Source organism: Clinocottus analis, unplaced genomic scaffold (assembly GCF_023055335.1).
Source record: "Clinocottus analis isolate CAN_PGR_092001 unplaced genomic scaffold, fCliAna1.0.p SCAF_3, whole genome shotgun sequence".
Lineage (NCBI taxonomy): Eukaryota > Metazoa > Chordata > Actinopteri > Perciformes > Cottidae > Clinocottus > Clinocottus analis.
In genome coordinates this window covers 21,101,372-21,116,271 of record NW_027176042.1, presented here as the reverse complement: position 1 = coordinate 21,116,271, position 14,900 = coordinate 21,101,372, and the positions used below count along the sequence as shown (strand labels likewise).

The window sequence follows — 14,900 nt, the reverse complement described above, 5'->3', positions numbered from 1 at the left end:
GGGGAGTATGGAGGTTGGTGTCTGGAGGTCAGACAGGTATGGAGGGGCAAGTTTATGAAGGGATTTGTAGGTGATGAGGAGAATCTTGAAGTGTATTTTTTGCTCTATGGGGAGCCAGTGGAGATTTTGGAGCACTGGGGTGATGTGATCACTGAGTGGGAGAAGAGACGGGCAGCTGAGTTCTGCATGAAATGTAGTTTGTAGACGATTGTGGTGGATGTGCCGTACAGGATGCTGTTGCAGTAGTCCAGTCGAGAGGTGATGAACTGCCCTTTTGAAATGAAGAAACAATCTGATTGTGTTATCAGAATTGTTATTTTTAGAACAAAAAACTTGTAATATTGTCAACTGTATTCATGCAGCAGCTTTCAAAACAAAATGACAAATGTTTACACTTAGGAGAAAATATAACATTTCAGCACAACAATGAAATACAAGGCAAATAAAGTACAGAAAATGAAACAAAGAGTGAAATCAAGTTTAAACAAATACATTATGAGGGCTGAAGGAATAGTATGCTGTTAGGATTTATATTTTCATCTTAAAAGGTGTACCGTGTAGGGACTGCATGAAAAACAATGAATAGACTTAAAAACTAAGCAATCCCAGTCATTCATTACTCTTGTCACGAGCCGGGCTGCATGGCCATGATAAAAAAAGGGGAATATGCTCAACCAACCAGTTAATAAAAACCTTTTTTTTTAAATTTAGGTAGCATAAAACACAATTTGATCTAGAAATGGCATGTGGAGTATACTTTCAGCAGTGGAGGTGAATGCATGAGTGTTGTTAGGATGGCCATATAGCAGCTGGATTTCAGAAGTAGGAAGCCAACTAGGTTTTTATTTCAGCAACATTAAGACAAACGGGACCTTCATGGTGTCCGACAGCAGCATGTGGTCCCTGCAGCAATGAACCCAAGTAACTCTGCCCCTCCTGAACACACATTTCCGACATGATAATACATATATTTATATACATTCATATCCCCTAATATCACTAATCTGCATGATCTCTATTGGTGTCACACAGAGATCATATAAAGCCAAAAAGAGGGAAATCAACTTCACAACAAATCAAAAAAAAAAAACCTCTACTAATTATCACGTGGTATCTCCCGGAACAGTTAGTTTGTGCTCAGTCACCCTGGGGACTCTTTTAGCTGGAACACCCTGGAGAGGAGACACAACAGAGGTAAATAACCTGAATATGTTGCGTTTTATTTGACTGTATGAAGAAGCAGTTTATACTAGTGACGGGGAGATGAAGCTTCCTGAAGCGTTAAAGCTTTCCATCAAATTGGTTCGCTCATGGGCTGAAGCTTTATGAGGCTTTATTTGCTCAACTGCCCCACCAAGTGGACAATAAATGTAAAACAGTCATCATAACGACACCATGTGTAACCCTAACCCTAACCCGCGTCACAAAAATCTACCTTTTATTGCTGGACACAAAAGGGCGCATCATTAGTTTATACGCCAATCATTTTAATGAAAGGTAATGGAGGGTCTTCATTACAAGTGTGTGTGTGTAATGTTGTGTAGTGGTGAGACAAACCATAATCGAAAAGAAAGAGACAAATGGGTGTCTCAGGGCAACAGACACCAACTGAGACCAGATGACCTTTAAGCCCATGTGTTGCTAATGAACCCAGGTGTTCCCACTCTTCTGATGAGCCTCTGCCACGCCCACCTCCAACACTGTTATTCTTATTATAGGTTGGGGTGTCTCTGGGCTTCACCCTTTGGGTGGTAGGTGCAGCCTCCAGGCCTGTGTAAGGTTGACCACAGGTGGGAGTGAGAAAACCAATCAGCAGCAGCAACAACCCTTAAACTGTTCGATTATTCCTGAGTTTAAAAGTGCATTTTGCTTTTGCACTTTCCTGCACTTGAGCGGCAAATGCGTGTCTCAACAGATGCTCTTGTCTCAATTTACAAACAGGAAATACAGAATCCTAGACCTTCAAACGCTGCAACGCGTCAACTAAGATCAGATAAAGCATATTTCTTCTTCACAGAGGAGCAGGAGAGCGTCGCTACGGCGTACGAGGAAGTTAAGAGCATAATCGATGCAAAATCCAACACCGTGACTGCTGTGAAGGCAGGACAGAAGCGTGGCGAAGCGTCGCAGACAAATTAAATGCGCATGTGTTGGGATAATGTAACGGCTAATTTGAAGTGCCTCATCGCCTCAATCAATCCAATTATATTTCTTTGAATGTGCCTGCTGGCATTAGGCCTAATGGAATGCATCATCAAATGAGATCTTGCCAAAATAATTCTTGCATCTAAGTAGATTCAAAACAAGCCCAAAGAGTATCTAATTAATATAAATTAATAGATATGAGGATATACAGTATGCACTTGCATGTATCATGTACTTCATACATGTAGATTACCCTATAGAACTATGAGTTTGAATATGTGTGTGAATCTGTATGGGCGGATCACTATATACTTGTTTATTCTGTCTGTATATATAATAGTGCTATTGTGGACTATATTATTACGGTTTTATTTTACTATCTCTTGCTGCTGTGATCCTGTAATTTCCCCACTGGGAGGAGGTGTGTGTGTGTGTGTGTGTGTGTGTGTGTGTGTGTGTGTGTGTGTGTGTGTGTGTGTGTGTGTGTGTGTGTGTGTGTGTGTGTGTGTGTGCGTTTTATATATATATATACACTGACTTGTATGTACTTGTTAGTGTTGGAATAAATGATCAAAATCAAACTTCAACGTAGTAATGCGTTTTTTTATACCTTTTTTTTTTAATTATTTGTTTTGAATCATACAAGGATGTTTGCTGAAATTGGTTGGCTAGCCCTACCCAAAAAAAATCCACCAGCCGCCACTGATTATGACCCATTGAAAGAAACCCTCATGACGTGTTCGGCCTTATCGTGAACCTTTCCCCTCGTCCCAGAGAGTGGTTCGCAAGAAATGGTCATATGCTAAGAAAGTCTGTCTTTCAAATAGAAACCTACAGATTCCCCAATCTCATGGCTACCAGGAGACATGCTGAGTATGTGTGTAATTAAACAGACAGTTCAATGAGAAGTCTGAATATAACCGTGAAACAGAGTAAATACATTTTTCTTCCAAAAATCATGTTACCCACTGTATTTAATACACTGTTATATATTTTATATATTAATTGTTAAGAAAATCAATGGCCACTGAGAAAACTAACTAATATCAGCACAGCAGTGAATTATTATATCAAGTCAATATCAACCGAATATAATAGTTTTTTTTAAATAAACATACAGAGCACACGTTCGCTAACGGGCAAGGCCCTTCTTCACGCCCTTCAGTGCGCCCTTGCTGCGGGAGCCTTCAGGGGAAGGGCGTAGGTTTCAGCATTGGTAGGGACAGCTTATGGAACAAGAATAAAGATCATTATTGATATTGTTTTGCTATTTTACCTGTTATAACTATCAAACTCTTTTAAAGAGGAGAAAACAAATACAGTCACGTGTCAATTATGACCGGGCCTAAAGTCATATCAATATTTAATGTCGAAGAGTGGGGTGTCCAATTTAAAACTTACATTTTTTGCTCCGTTTACAGTGAGCGTCACTACGCTGGACTTTTAGATCACTGCAAACGGAGGATGGATCTGTTTTTACTAGCGGACGCTGCACTGTCTCCTGAGCTGCCACATAACGAGCAGCAGTAGTTGAGTTTGGCCTTGATCTACTTCCTGAGAGTATATCTACTTTACTCAGTTTGCTGCAGCAGTGGAGGAATCGTTCATCTGCAGCTGTTCAGCAGATGCTGTGTGATTGTTCTGGAAGAGTCTATTAACATTAAATGTTTTGTTTGCTAATTTATCGAGCACACACGTCAGCAGCTACGTTGGCAGTGAAAGCTAATGAATGTCCACACAGAATGTAACTCTACTTTTCTCCGTGACTTTTTTTTTTTTTTTTAATTATTCCATCCATTATCCAAACCGCTATCCTCATTAGGGTCACGTGGCGCTGCAACCGGAATAATTATATACCGTTGATAGTTTACTGAGGGTGGAGGTCTGTGAATCACAAGGAGCCAGCGCTCCAAGGAAAGGTGCTTGACATTGACATAATGGAACGTGACGCACATTTTAGTAAAATAAATAAAACAAAATAAACAGTTCCCTTGAAGATTTTTGTTCCACTTGGCAAAGCGTCAACCCGAACCCGCTTCCTCAACCTGCACCAGCCTTCCGGGCTGCGTACGGCTCGCGTAGCTTTGACGGATAGTCAGAAATTTGGGGTGACGCAGGCAAAATGGCCGATTTGACCACGCAAGGTCGGCCATGCGTGCTTGCGTCTCTGCGTGAAACCCGAGTACGTATCCTCAGACAGCAGTATGTTATCAGCTCAGAGTATATTACATATGTATATTACAGTTTTTAATTGCAATTACTTGAATTAAATATTGCTTTACTGTTATGTGTTCACATATTACTAAGACAAGTAGACCCGTGGATCTCTTCAATTATTCTTGAACATGTTCCTCTATTCAAAATCAGAAAGCAAAGAGGGCGGCAAACCATGACTCATTAACCATATAAATAAAACATGCAATCATAAAGAGAAACACATAAAATGAGTCAAACATTACCCAAAGTCATCTGAACACCTAACTAGACAGACGGTGGGCTATTCTCTCTCGTTTGGGCCAGAGGGCGAGTTAATGGGACTCTGTGTGTAGTCTCACTTTACGCCCCTTGGTGTGATATCCTAGGTGATTTCCTATTGTTGAACTAGTACTTTACTTGGGTATTTCCATTGTTTGCCACTCTATACTGCTCCACAATATTTTATATAGGTTTACAATAAGTAAAACTACAATAAAGGCTTTTCAAAAATAATAAAGAAGTTGGGGGCTAAGTTTGAAGTCACATCCGCCTGGAATAATGTGCCTGATACATTTTTAGTTTATGAGTAGCCTGTTTTATTATGTTCATGTGCCAGTTTGGGATGGGATGGAGGGAGAGCCCGTATGTTTGTTTTTAAAAGTTTGTTAACTTCCATGTGTTGTGCCTGGGTGCATCTCAAGGGGTTCATAGTCTATTTAAACATCGAAAATAATAATGTATAACTATAAGCCTTTATAATAAATCACCTCTGGCCAGATCCTCCTTCAATTGAATTAACATCAGTACAGTAACCCTAGCACCACTTTTGTTTACTTAGTCTCTGTACATACTTTATACACACTGTATATGTAACTTAGTATGTTTTAACTAGTTATTGAATGTTTTTAAATGTCATACTCTCTGATATTATATTGTATATAATGAGTATTTTTCATATTTTACGTCTCTTATGTAACCTTGCGTTCTCTTGCCACAAGCATATTTATCTCACCGTGCCCTCTTGACTCGTGTACATGCCTGCGTAATTGTAGCAAATACTGGTATTGAAATACTACAAAAGGAATTGGTACTTCGGCTTTAGTACTCGTGAGTAAATGGTATGTGAATCTTCCCTAAAGACCTGCGGCAAGTCAAACGGTGGGAATAAACAGACGGCAGAAAGAGGAGCCGGGTGACAAAAGTGGGCGGAGCAGGGTGAGCAGTGGACCAATCAGCGAGCAGGAAGGCTTAAACCTCCGCTGTATACCTGCAGCTTAATTATCTCCTGCAGCTCACACAAAGAGTGCAAGTCGAGACAGGTCCGGGTCCTCGCCTCTTCATCACGGGACCATCTTTTGTGGCATTTAGTGTCAGTATCGCTCTCCAGTCTGAGCACCGCGCGCGCTGCGGGAGGACGGCCGTCATGAATCACCCGCGGACTCTCCGAGTAGACTATGACCAAACCGCGAGCGTTATGTGCGTGGTCGGCTCGGAACTCAACGTGAACCTCAACAGGTATGGCTCTTGTCCACGCATGCAAAGATGCATCTGGTTTGTGCTGCAAATAGTTTTTTTGGTGGCGTTTTTTTAATTTTATTCTGAAAATGTTCACGTTCTCCACCTGGACATGTTGTCCTTTGTTGTATTGTGCCAGCGACCGCGACAGCTGTGTGTCAATGCTATGATATTTGATATTTTAATAATGTGAAGTGGTCAACAGGCAACAAGTTGGCAACCAGAGCTATTTATAACTATGTATTGCATCGATGAAAGCTACTTAAAAAAAAGAACACATCTCTAATTGCATGAAACAGTTAGTCAACGCCTATCCAATCCAATGCAGTCTAATACGACATGGAGATGAATCATGAAGATTATGCGACAAGTTACAGCACAGTTGTTTTTAATTTTTTTTAATACAAAAACTGGTTTTGAGATGTGCTGATTCAGCTTGATAATAATTGTTGCCTCTACAGTTCTGTGAAATACCCCACCCCAACAAGGGTGGAGTAAGTAGGAGAAGCACTGCTCAGCATATTATAATACAACTCAACAGCAAACAACAAAGTTGAACCAACGCCTCCCCAAAACTGTTTAAACAAAAGCTGAACATCATAATTTCATGAAGGTCTAGCTACAATAGTGTTAGACCGGTTATTTCTTTATAACACACTGTGTGTGTTGTTAACCCACATCAAGCGAGCTGAGGGGATGATGTCATTTGGATGCTGAGTCCCAGCATTTAGTTTTGTACAATGAAAGTCAACAGTCCCCTATTGTTGCGTTCGGAAGAGGAGTTACTGTTTCCAAAGAAATGCAGTCAATACGTTCTGCCAAATGCCAGCCTCCACACCGCACAACAGATCCAGGCTGGATTACAGACCTGTGCAGCGTGGGAGACCGACACACCAATTGTAGAGGCCTTGTCGCGTAAAGTGCCACTGTTTTGCAATCGTAAAGAACGGGTTCATCTACAAAAAATGAATTTAAAAAAAAAAAAACACAGGCTCCTTTTCACAGTCATTTTTTAAAATTACATAGCAGGGTGAAGACGGGTGTAATAATACAATAAATGATGGTCTCGTTCTGTTTAGTCTATCGCAGACGTTCCAGCTATGGCCTGGAGGCACAATGCAAGAGCTCCGGTCAACTTAAATGGAACAGGGCCATCATTATTATTATCATTTTTCATAATAACTCCGCCTGAAATGACGTGTCCCAAGGGACTTTCCTCAGTGTTGATGGAGCAGGTGGCTGTAGTCCTTCCTCCTGTGACCTAGGAGGTCCTGTCCCAACATGAGAGGAATGTTAGAGATACTCCCCTAGAGCTAAAATTAGGTCTGGACACCTCAATTCATGCCATTTGTCATTATGGCAATTTGTTAATTTAAAAATAATATAATAAAAAAAAGTATAAATCCCTTTGCTGTCGTCCAAGCAAGAAAGACCAACTTCTTCATGACTGCAGCTGCTACTTCTTCTCTACCGGTCACATGCGTCAACCCTCGCCCACATTTACATATCAACAAATATCTGCTCCAAACGCACACACACACACACTCATGCTGCCACTGTAACACAGTGGGTCTCTATTGTGTAAACACACACACACGTTCTCTTGTTCTCAGGAGCGCCCCGCCCAGCTCCAAGTTCTTCTCGGTGAAGTGCACCCCCAGTGTTCAGTACAGCATCATCCCCACCCCCCTGAAGGAGTCCCACCTCTCTCCCATCCCTCTGCATGGGAAATCAGTCCTGCTCATCGGCATGAGCCGAGCCAGTCAACATGAGAACGACAGCAAGGTAAAGTAGGACCGAAGTGCAGTGAACTCGTGCCACAGGGCGGCAAGTAAAGAGTTATGATTTCCATAATGGGTTCAGGTAAATGAGCTGCTTATTACTCAGCGAATACACCAAGTAAACAAGTAAATACAAAGACAATTGATGATTTTTCTGGAACCAGAATTGAAATATTTGCTTTTCAGATTTTGAGTCTGATTCAAAGCCTGCAACCAAACCACGAAAAAACAAAATGCGACTTTCGAACTGAATTTGTCAAAAGTGTTTTTTTTTGTGTTTTTTTTTATGATTGAGAGTCGACTGATTTATCACTTTTCAAAGACGCTAAACACTCAACAGAGCTCATGAGCTTTTTGCTTAATTTTGTGTGATATAGTTACTTTTGCGTTTGTCTTTTAAGTTGTCAATCCGGTACTATGGGGAGAGCGAGGAGGTCTTGGGGAGAGCAGTCCTGCACCTGACAGCTGTTGGTGAGTGAAAGTGGAATAAAACAATAATATGAAAACAACATTTACTCTGAATTGTTTTTTTTGCCAGCATAATATCAGTTAGTGATTAGTGTGTTGTTTAAATGCAAAAATCAATCATCAAAAAACTATAATTGGAGTTGATTGCAATACACAGAATCTGTGAAATATAAATGTGTATAATATACAGTTTAGCAGTGCAACAATAGCTGTACTGTGATATTGACCACTATCTGCAATATTTGCCGAGGCCCTCTGTGATAAAACGGTACTGTGTCTGTCACGCAGAGATCTCTCTGGATGTGGACGCGGACAGAGACGGCGTTGTGGAGAAAAACAACACCAATAAGGTGAGCGCCAATGTGTCTGGCGGCTTCGCAAAGTCTGAGTAAACTCATCGCAGCATTTTAATAATTTCAAAGTGCAGACAATCAGATCCTTCTATGATTTGTGTGGTTGAAACGAGCCTTTTTGTAACTATATTCTTACGTAGTCCACAAGTTTGATTTGTACAAATAAGTCCAAGTTTGCAACAAAACACACTTTTTTTTAAAAATGTGCATCTGGTTTGTGTTAGGGATCCTGGAAATGGGGTCCTAACGGGCATGGAGCCATCCTATTGGTCAACTGCGACACGGAGCGGAAGTTCAGGAAGAAACTAGACAGCGAAAGTGAAGAAGTCTCCGAGCATTCAGGTGAAAGACTCCGGCCTCCTTTCCCCACTGAGTTCCCTCTGACGCATTCACTTTTTCACCACTTGTTGGTGTTTGAAGGCCTTTCATGTTTGCTTTTACAAAGTCAACAGATTAGAGTGTTGATAGGGTAAATGAGTTTGATAGAACTACAAAACCTAGAGACCTCTGTGTGAGGGTTGATAAAGTAAGCCTCTCAAATGACTTTGCAGTGGACAATCGAGTACGGCTGAAATTTGATAGCCAAACCAGGTGTTAGGTATTGTGTGTGTGTGTGTGTGTGTGTGTGTGTGTGTGTGTGTGTGGTAATAATGAATGTTTAGTATTTAGGTTTAAAAAAAGAAATAAAAATAACATTTATGTCACGTATCTGCTTTTAAGAGGGTACCCAGGACTGAGCGACTCTTTGTGCATGAACAGATCTGAAGGACATGACTGTCATGGCGCTGCGGACCAAAGGCCCCGCCAAGCTGCCAGAGGGCTACAAGCTCACCATGCACATCTCTCAGGGGGACGCGGAGAGTGTCAGAGTCTTCAAGCTCAGAAGCCCCGATACGACGGGCAATATACTGAGTGAGTAAAGATGAGGGGCGGGAAAGCGCCAGAACAGGTTGACGTACCGCAGCTGGTTAGTTGAGGCACTGTGCTGCTTTAACCTTTGAACCTTTTCACTTGCGTTATTTCTAATGAATCGCCTGCGTAAATAAGCCTTTATTGTGTTGTTCCTACTTTAGCAGAAAACCTCTTCTACAAGTACTTTGAAAAGGCCTTTCCTCTGGTGCTGAGCAGTAAGGTCTTGTCCCAGGAAGTGCCGTACCTCGGAGGAACAGCAGAGATGAACTTTTACGTGGAGGGCCTCAGGTTTCCTGACAAAGACTTCAATGGGCTCATCCGCATCAACCTCAGTCTGTTGGAGCCCATCTCGACCGTAAGACCAGCGACAACGCACCTTTATTTCCTTCTGCTGCTGCTTCATCATCTTTTGTACTCAAACTGTTCATGATGACGTTCTAATAAAACAACATAGTTGAACGCTTTGTTGAAAGCTCAAAAAGCCATTTTTTACGCTAGCATAGCTGAACTCTGCATATTTTTTAGTTGAATTGAAGTGTATTTGTTTACAAAAACAAACAAAGGTTAGTTATAGATCACAGTTTACACGACAAACAAGACTGTCCAGCTTCTCATGTTTTAACAGGGCCTCCCTGAGACGCCTATTTTCACCGACACAGTCGTGTTCAGGGTGGCACCGTGGATCATGACACCCAACACCCTCCAGCCTTCAGAGGTCTTTGTCTGCAGGTAAGAGGAGACTGGTGAATAATAAAGACGATGGGGACAATAGACGAGTCCACACCTTTCCCTCAATTTGAACTGCCAAGAAATTTGGTTAATGATGTCGGTTGTTGTAGAATTTCAAGACACAAAGTACCATAATAGTCGGGTTACAAGCCGCTAATATCTTCGGTAGGTGTCCCCGCTAGCTCTCCAATGTAGTCAGCTAGTGCTGCTGCTAGCTCTCATTTAGCCCTGCAGCTAGCTCCCCACTAGCTCACCGACAACTACCAAAGGTAGCGAGACCAGCCCCGACTCGCCCCCAACTCAGGCAGCGGGGCGCTAGCAGCAGCAACGGGGCGCTAGCAGCAGCAGCGGGGCGCTAGCAGCAGCAGCGGGGCGCTAGCAGCAGCAGCGGGGCGCTAGCAGCAGCAGCGGGGCGCTAGCAGCAGCAACGGGGCGCTAGCAGCAGCAGCGGGGCGCTAGCAGCAGCAACGGGGCGCTAGCAGCAGCAGCGGGGCTCTAGCAGCAGCAGCGGGGCGCTAGCAGCAGCGCTAGCTTGGTACAGCAGGGATACCCACTGAAGGTAGGAGCGGCTTGTACCCCGACTTTTGCGGTATGAGCATTTTGAAATGACAATTCCAAACTACTGCTTATTAATGAAAGCGTCTTCTTTTGTTGTCACCTTCTCAGCACGTCTGATAACTATCGATTCCTAAAAAGCATGAGGTCCCTTGTTGCAAAGAGCGGGTACAAGCTTAATATTTGCCACGAGTATATGAACAGAGGGGATCGTTGGATGCAGGTAAGAAAACCCAAATGTGCTGCATAAACGACAAAAAATAACTTCTTGGAAAAAAAAAGCAACACCTGACAAAATGCGGTTATTTGAAAAAGTATGAGCCGAACAAAAAATTCAAGATGGAAACATTGAACTCATGAGAAAAAAAATGAATCATTCCATCCAATATTTAAATCGAAAAGCCAAAAACACGTTGAGAAATATAAGTTGTAATCTTTTTTCAGGATGAGCTGGAGTTCGGCTACATTGACGCTCCTCATAAACAGTTTCCTGTTGTTCTGGATTCCCCTCGAGATGGAAAACTTAAGGATTTCCCATACAGCCAGCTGCTGGTGAGACTCACGTTTCTCTTAAATAGTTTGGCGTGATTTCATCTTAAAGACTGTAGGATTATAATAGTTTATTATGACTTGTACTTGTGTACATGTGTAAATTACACTACCTATACTGGATATGATAATAAGGGATATTATGAAGAATGTTTATTGGTAACATAGTAGAAAGTCACTTGTAGTTGTTGATCACTGTGAAGCGGTTCAGGTATGAATGGACTGCATTTAAAATGGAGGACATAACCAAAATGGTGGCTGCACATGGTAGGGGCTGTATAACTAACTTTTTCCTTTTTAAAAGGGACTATTTTGTTAGTTACACAGAAGGCCGGAGGGAGGACTTCAAACACTGTGAAACTTTTAGCCATTTGCATAAATAGGCTGAGTAACAAGGAGGACTAAAACAACCCGTAAACTGTCACTTGGGGTTCATTCGCAGATGCAAGAGCCAGTGAACTCTTTGCAGGTTGAACTGTAAGTGGTCTGTGGATTGCTGAAGCTAAGAATATTATGCTGTATCACCATAAACTTTTTATTACATCAGTTTTATTATAACCCATCGAACTTTGGACTTCTCAAGAAAGTGGTTTATTTGAGTATGACAGTATGAGGCTGTTTTTATTGTTCATCTGCTGAAGGGGAAGAGTATTTCAGGTGTGTAGGATCTTTGTGACATCACGACAACTTGCATAGGTGTGATGTGGAAACTTGAAACCTCCAGAAAGAGAGTAGGAGATATCTTGCCAATATAAGTTTGAAATGTTGCGCTGTTTGACGCGACCTCAGACACAAACCACAGTTCAAAGCGGAGTATTTTCACATGTCTTGAAGAGCGGCTGGATGGGATCTTTAACCACCTTCTTGTCCTCAGGGACCTGACTTTGGCTACGTGACGAGAATGGCCGAGGAGGACGACGTGAGCAGCCTGGACTCATTCGGCAATCTGGAGGTTAGTCCTCCCGTCACTGTGAATGGGAAAGACTACCCTCTGGGCAGAATCATCATCGGCGTGGCCTTCCCCACGTGAGTGTGTGACAGATCCTTTAACGTTGTTAAGGTAGCGCAGGAAACAAAACACGTGGCCGAAGATTGGCGACCGTTCATTTCGTATATCTCTGTCTATCTTTTTTCTTTTTCAAGGGCAACCAAAGGACGCAACATGACTAAAGTAGTTCAGGACTTCCTGTGGGCTCAGAAGGTTCAGGAGCCCATCGCCTTGTTCTCTGACTGGCTCTATGTGGGCCACGTGGATGAATTCATGACTTTTGTTCCTGCACCTGACAGGAAGGTAAATGCTCCCTTTGAAACAGAACCCGCTGAACTTAAAATATCAAATAGCTTGCTGTTGTGGCATCGCGTTCGCTCTCAGGACAATGAGACAGGCGGTGTTATCTTTTGCCTCTTGTGTTTCGGCGCACAGGGCTTCCGGCTGCTGCTGGCCAGCCCCGACGCAGGATACAAAGTATTCAGAGGCTTACGCAACGCTGGACACGGACAAGCCAAACTGTTTGAGGGTAGGCCCGTCTTTAACAACACTATCTGTGGAAAAAAATCAGCAGTTCAATGTGCGTGTGTAGCTTGGCAATGCGCAAACTCGTCATAACACTCTCAACACTCAAAGGTCTGAAAGATGAAGAACAAAAAACAGTGGACGAGATACTCGACGATGAAGGTCTCCGAGGTGAAAATAACTACGTGCAGGTGAGTGCGCCAAAGACTCTGGCTACCCGCTGCGGAGGCTCCTGTAGTCAGACGGCGACATCCAGGTCGGAAAAGTGAAGCCAATGCGGAAATGCCTGAAACTTGTATTCTTTCTATTGGCCATGAGGGGGCGACAATCTGGCTGCAAATATAAGTCTTGTAGAAATCAATGAGAAAATGACAGTCTTCTCCAATACAGCGTGATATTCATTTAGTAGTTATGGTCCCACTTAGATTCAATACAATAGACAGTAAAGCAGGGTGTGCTTTGGGGCGTGGCTACCTTGTGATTAACATGTTCTCTCTACCACGTAATTAAAATGTTTTGTTCAGAGTCTCGTTGTACTTAACTCCAACCCTTGTTGGAAAAAAAACAAGATGGCGACGGGAAAAAGCTTCAAAACAGCCGTGAATACGTCCACTTTGCATAGCGTCTGACCTGCATCTTAAGGCCAAAGGTATATGGACAGCCCGATGTAACACTCAGATTTTATTGCTGAATATGTCCAGGGCCTTTTAGCAATGAGCCAGTGGCAGCTGAACATGCTAATAAGCAGGAGCGTCCCCGTAATTTTTGTCGATTTTACTTTTTGTCTGCAGAAAAAGCAGAATGATAACTAGACCAGAGCACTAGTACACGACACACTTTTTATTTAGTTTTTATTGTTTGTTTAGTCCTCAAAATGTATAACATAGTGTAGGCGTTGGTGCTTTTACGCAATAATCATCCGTAAGTTGAGTTCAATGGCAAATAATAATACATTCTATGTTCAGGAAATGACAATACTTTACTGTAATAGGTCCTGTGCTATGTTACGATATCATAAAACTAAGATGCATCTCGTCTCATACGAGTGTATCGCTGTAATACTGACGTGTTGTCTCCCAGCACTGCATCGACTGGAACAGAGATGTGCTGAAGCGAGAGCTGGGCCTGGACGAAGATGACATCATCGACCTGCCGATCCTCTTCAAGTTAGTGCCAGATAAGAAGGAGGAGGAGTTCAGAGCGTTGGCGTACTACCCTGACATGGTGAGTCCTGACATGTTGCTTCACGGAGATCATCTGCCAAGAGGCATTTGCAGCACTTTGGATCTCGAGTCTCGCAGTTTACGTCCCGGTCGCGTCTGTTTTCACAGGTGAACATGATCGTCTTGGGGAAGAACCTGGGCATCCCGAAGCCCTTCGGGCCCAAGGTGAACGGGCGCTGTGCCCTGGAGGCCGAGATGTGCGCCCTGTTGGAGGGCCTGGGCCTCAGCTGCACGTTCATCAACGACTTCGCCTCCTACCACAAACTGCTCGGGGAGGTGCACTGCGGCTCCAACGTCCGCAGGGAGGCGTTCGACTTCAAGTGGTGGAACCTGGAGATGTGAACCGAAAAACTGAAAAAGTGGGTGTAGGTGGGGTTCCAGAGGCTTTTAAAATACGAAATTAAGGAAACAGCACGTTGACTTAACTCGGTGGTTCTTAAACTTCTTCTGTCACGCCCCACTTTGGAGAAAGCAAAATGTTTCGGGCCACACCGACCCGACAACACGGGATCAAAGTGGTCCAACTTTTTCAGACTCCTCCATCCGTGCTTTTTTAATTAATAGATTAAAGAAAATTGAAATGCCTTTTAAGTAAACCAGATTGCTTCATCTGATAAAAACTAATAACATGTGCAATCACTTCGTTAAAGCAAGTAAAGTCATATATGTGCAGAAAAATAACTCATATTTGGCAAAAAAGATGACCAAGGAAGCCGATTGGATCCCTGTTTCCCCCCCATAGTTTCATGTTGAAGTGTCCTTGAGCAAGGCACTGAAGCCCCAGAGCTTCACAGCAGCACAAAGCTCCTTCATTACTGAGGATCCTTAAAAAGAACTTTATTTTTGTGTTTTACTTACTTGTCTGTGCTATTTTTATTGTTCTTTTTTTTTTTTTTTAAGAATCTGCATCTCCCCCCCGTGCCCCACCTGTAACACATACAGGTGGGGCGCGACCCTCTAT

The 14,900-nt window shown here is 42.8% G+C and overlaps 1 protein-coding gene across 2 annotated transcripts; it reads left to right on the top strand.

Moving 5' to 3' along the window:
* The first annotated feature begins 5,656 nt into the window (after positions 1 to 5,656).
* On the top strand, positions 5,657 to 14,883 carry padi2 (peptidyl arginine deiminase, type II). 2 transcript variants are annotated; one of them, XM_068594622.1, is made up of 16 exons: positions 5,657 to 5,856; positions 7,470 to 7,641; positions 8,039 to 8,108; positions 8,394 to 8,455; positions 8,683 to 8,800; positions 9,218 to 9,370; positions 9,535 to 9,725; positions 9,996 to 10,099; positions 10,766 to 10,877; positions 11,099 to 11,206; positions 12,078 to 12,229; positions 12,347 to 12,494; positions 12,627 to 12,720; positions 12,828 to 12,907; positions 13,797 to 13,940; positions 14,048 to 14,883. In XM_068594622.1, the coding sequence occupies exons 1-16, from the start codon at positions 5,765 to 5,767 to the stop codon at positions 14,279 to 14,281; spliced, it is 2,034 nt and encodes a 677-aa protein (XP_068450723.1). In that variant the 5' UTR covers positions 5,657 to 5,764; the 3' UTR covers positions 14,282 to 14,883. The 2 variants fall into 2 exon arrangements, with proteins under 2 accessions (XP_068450723.1, XP_068450720.1); XM_068594619.1 differs by having other exon boundaries at positions 9,532 to 9,725.
* The last annotated feature ends 17 nt before the right edge of the window (positions 14,884 to 14,900 follow it).

Excerpts from the sequence above, each read along its gene's own strand:
- padi2 (XM_068594619.1), top strand. The coding sequence starts at position 5,765 with ATGAATCACCCGCGGACTCTCCGAGTAGACTATGACCAAACCGCGAGC. Across the intron at positions 7,642-8,038 it reads AACATGAGAACGACAGCAAG|TTGTCAATCCGGTACTATGG; the intron begins GTAAAGTAGGAC and ends TTGTCTTTTAAG. Across the intron at positions 8,801-9,217 it reads AGAAGTCTCCGAGCATTCAG|ATCTGAAGGACATGACTGTC; the intron begins GTGAAAGACTCC and ends GTGCATGAACAG.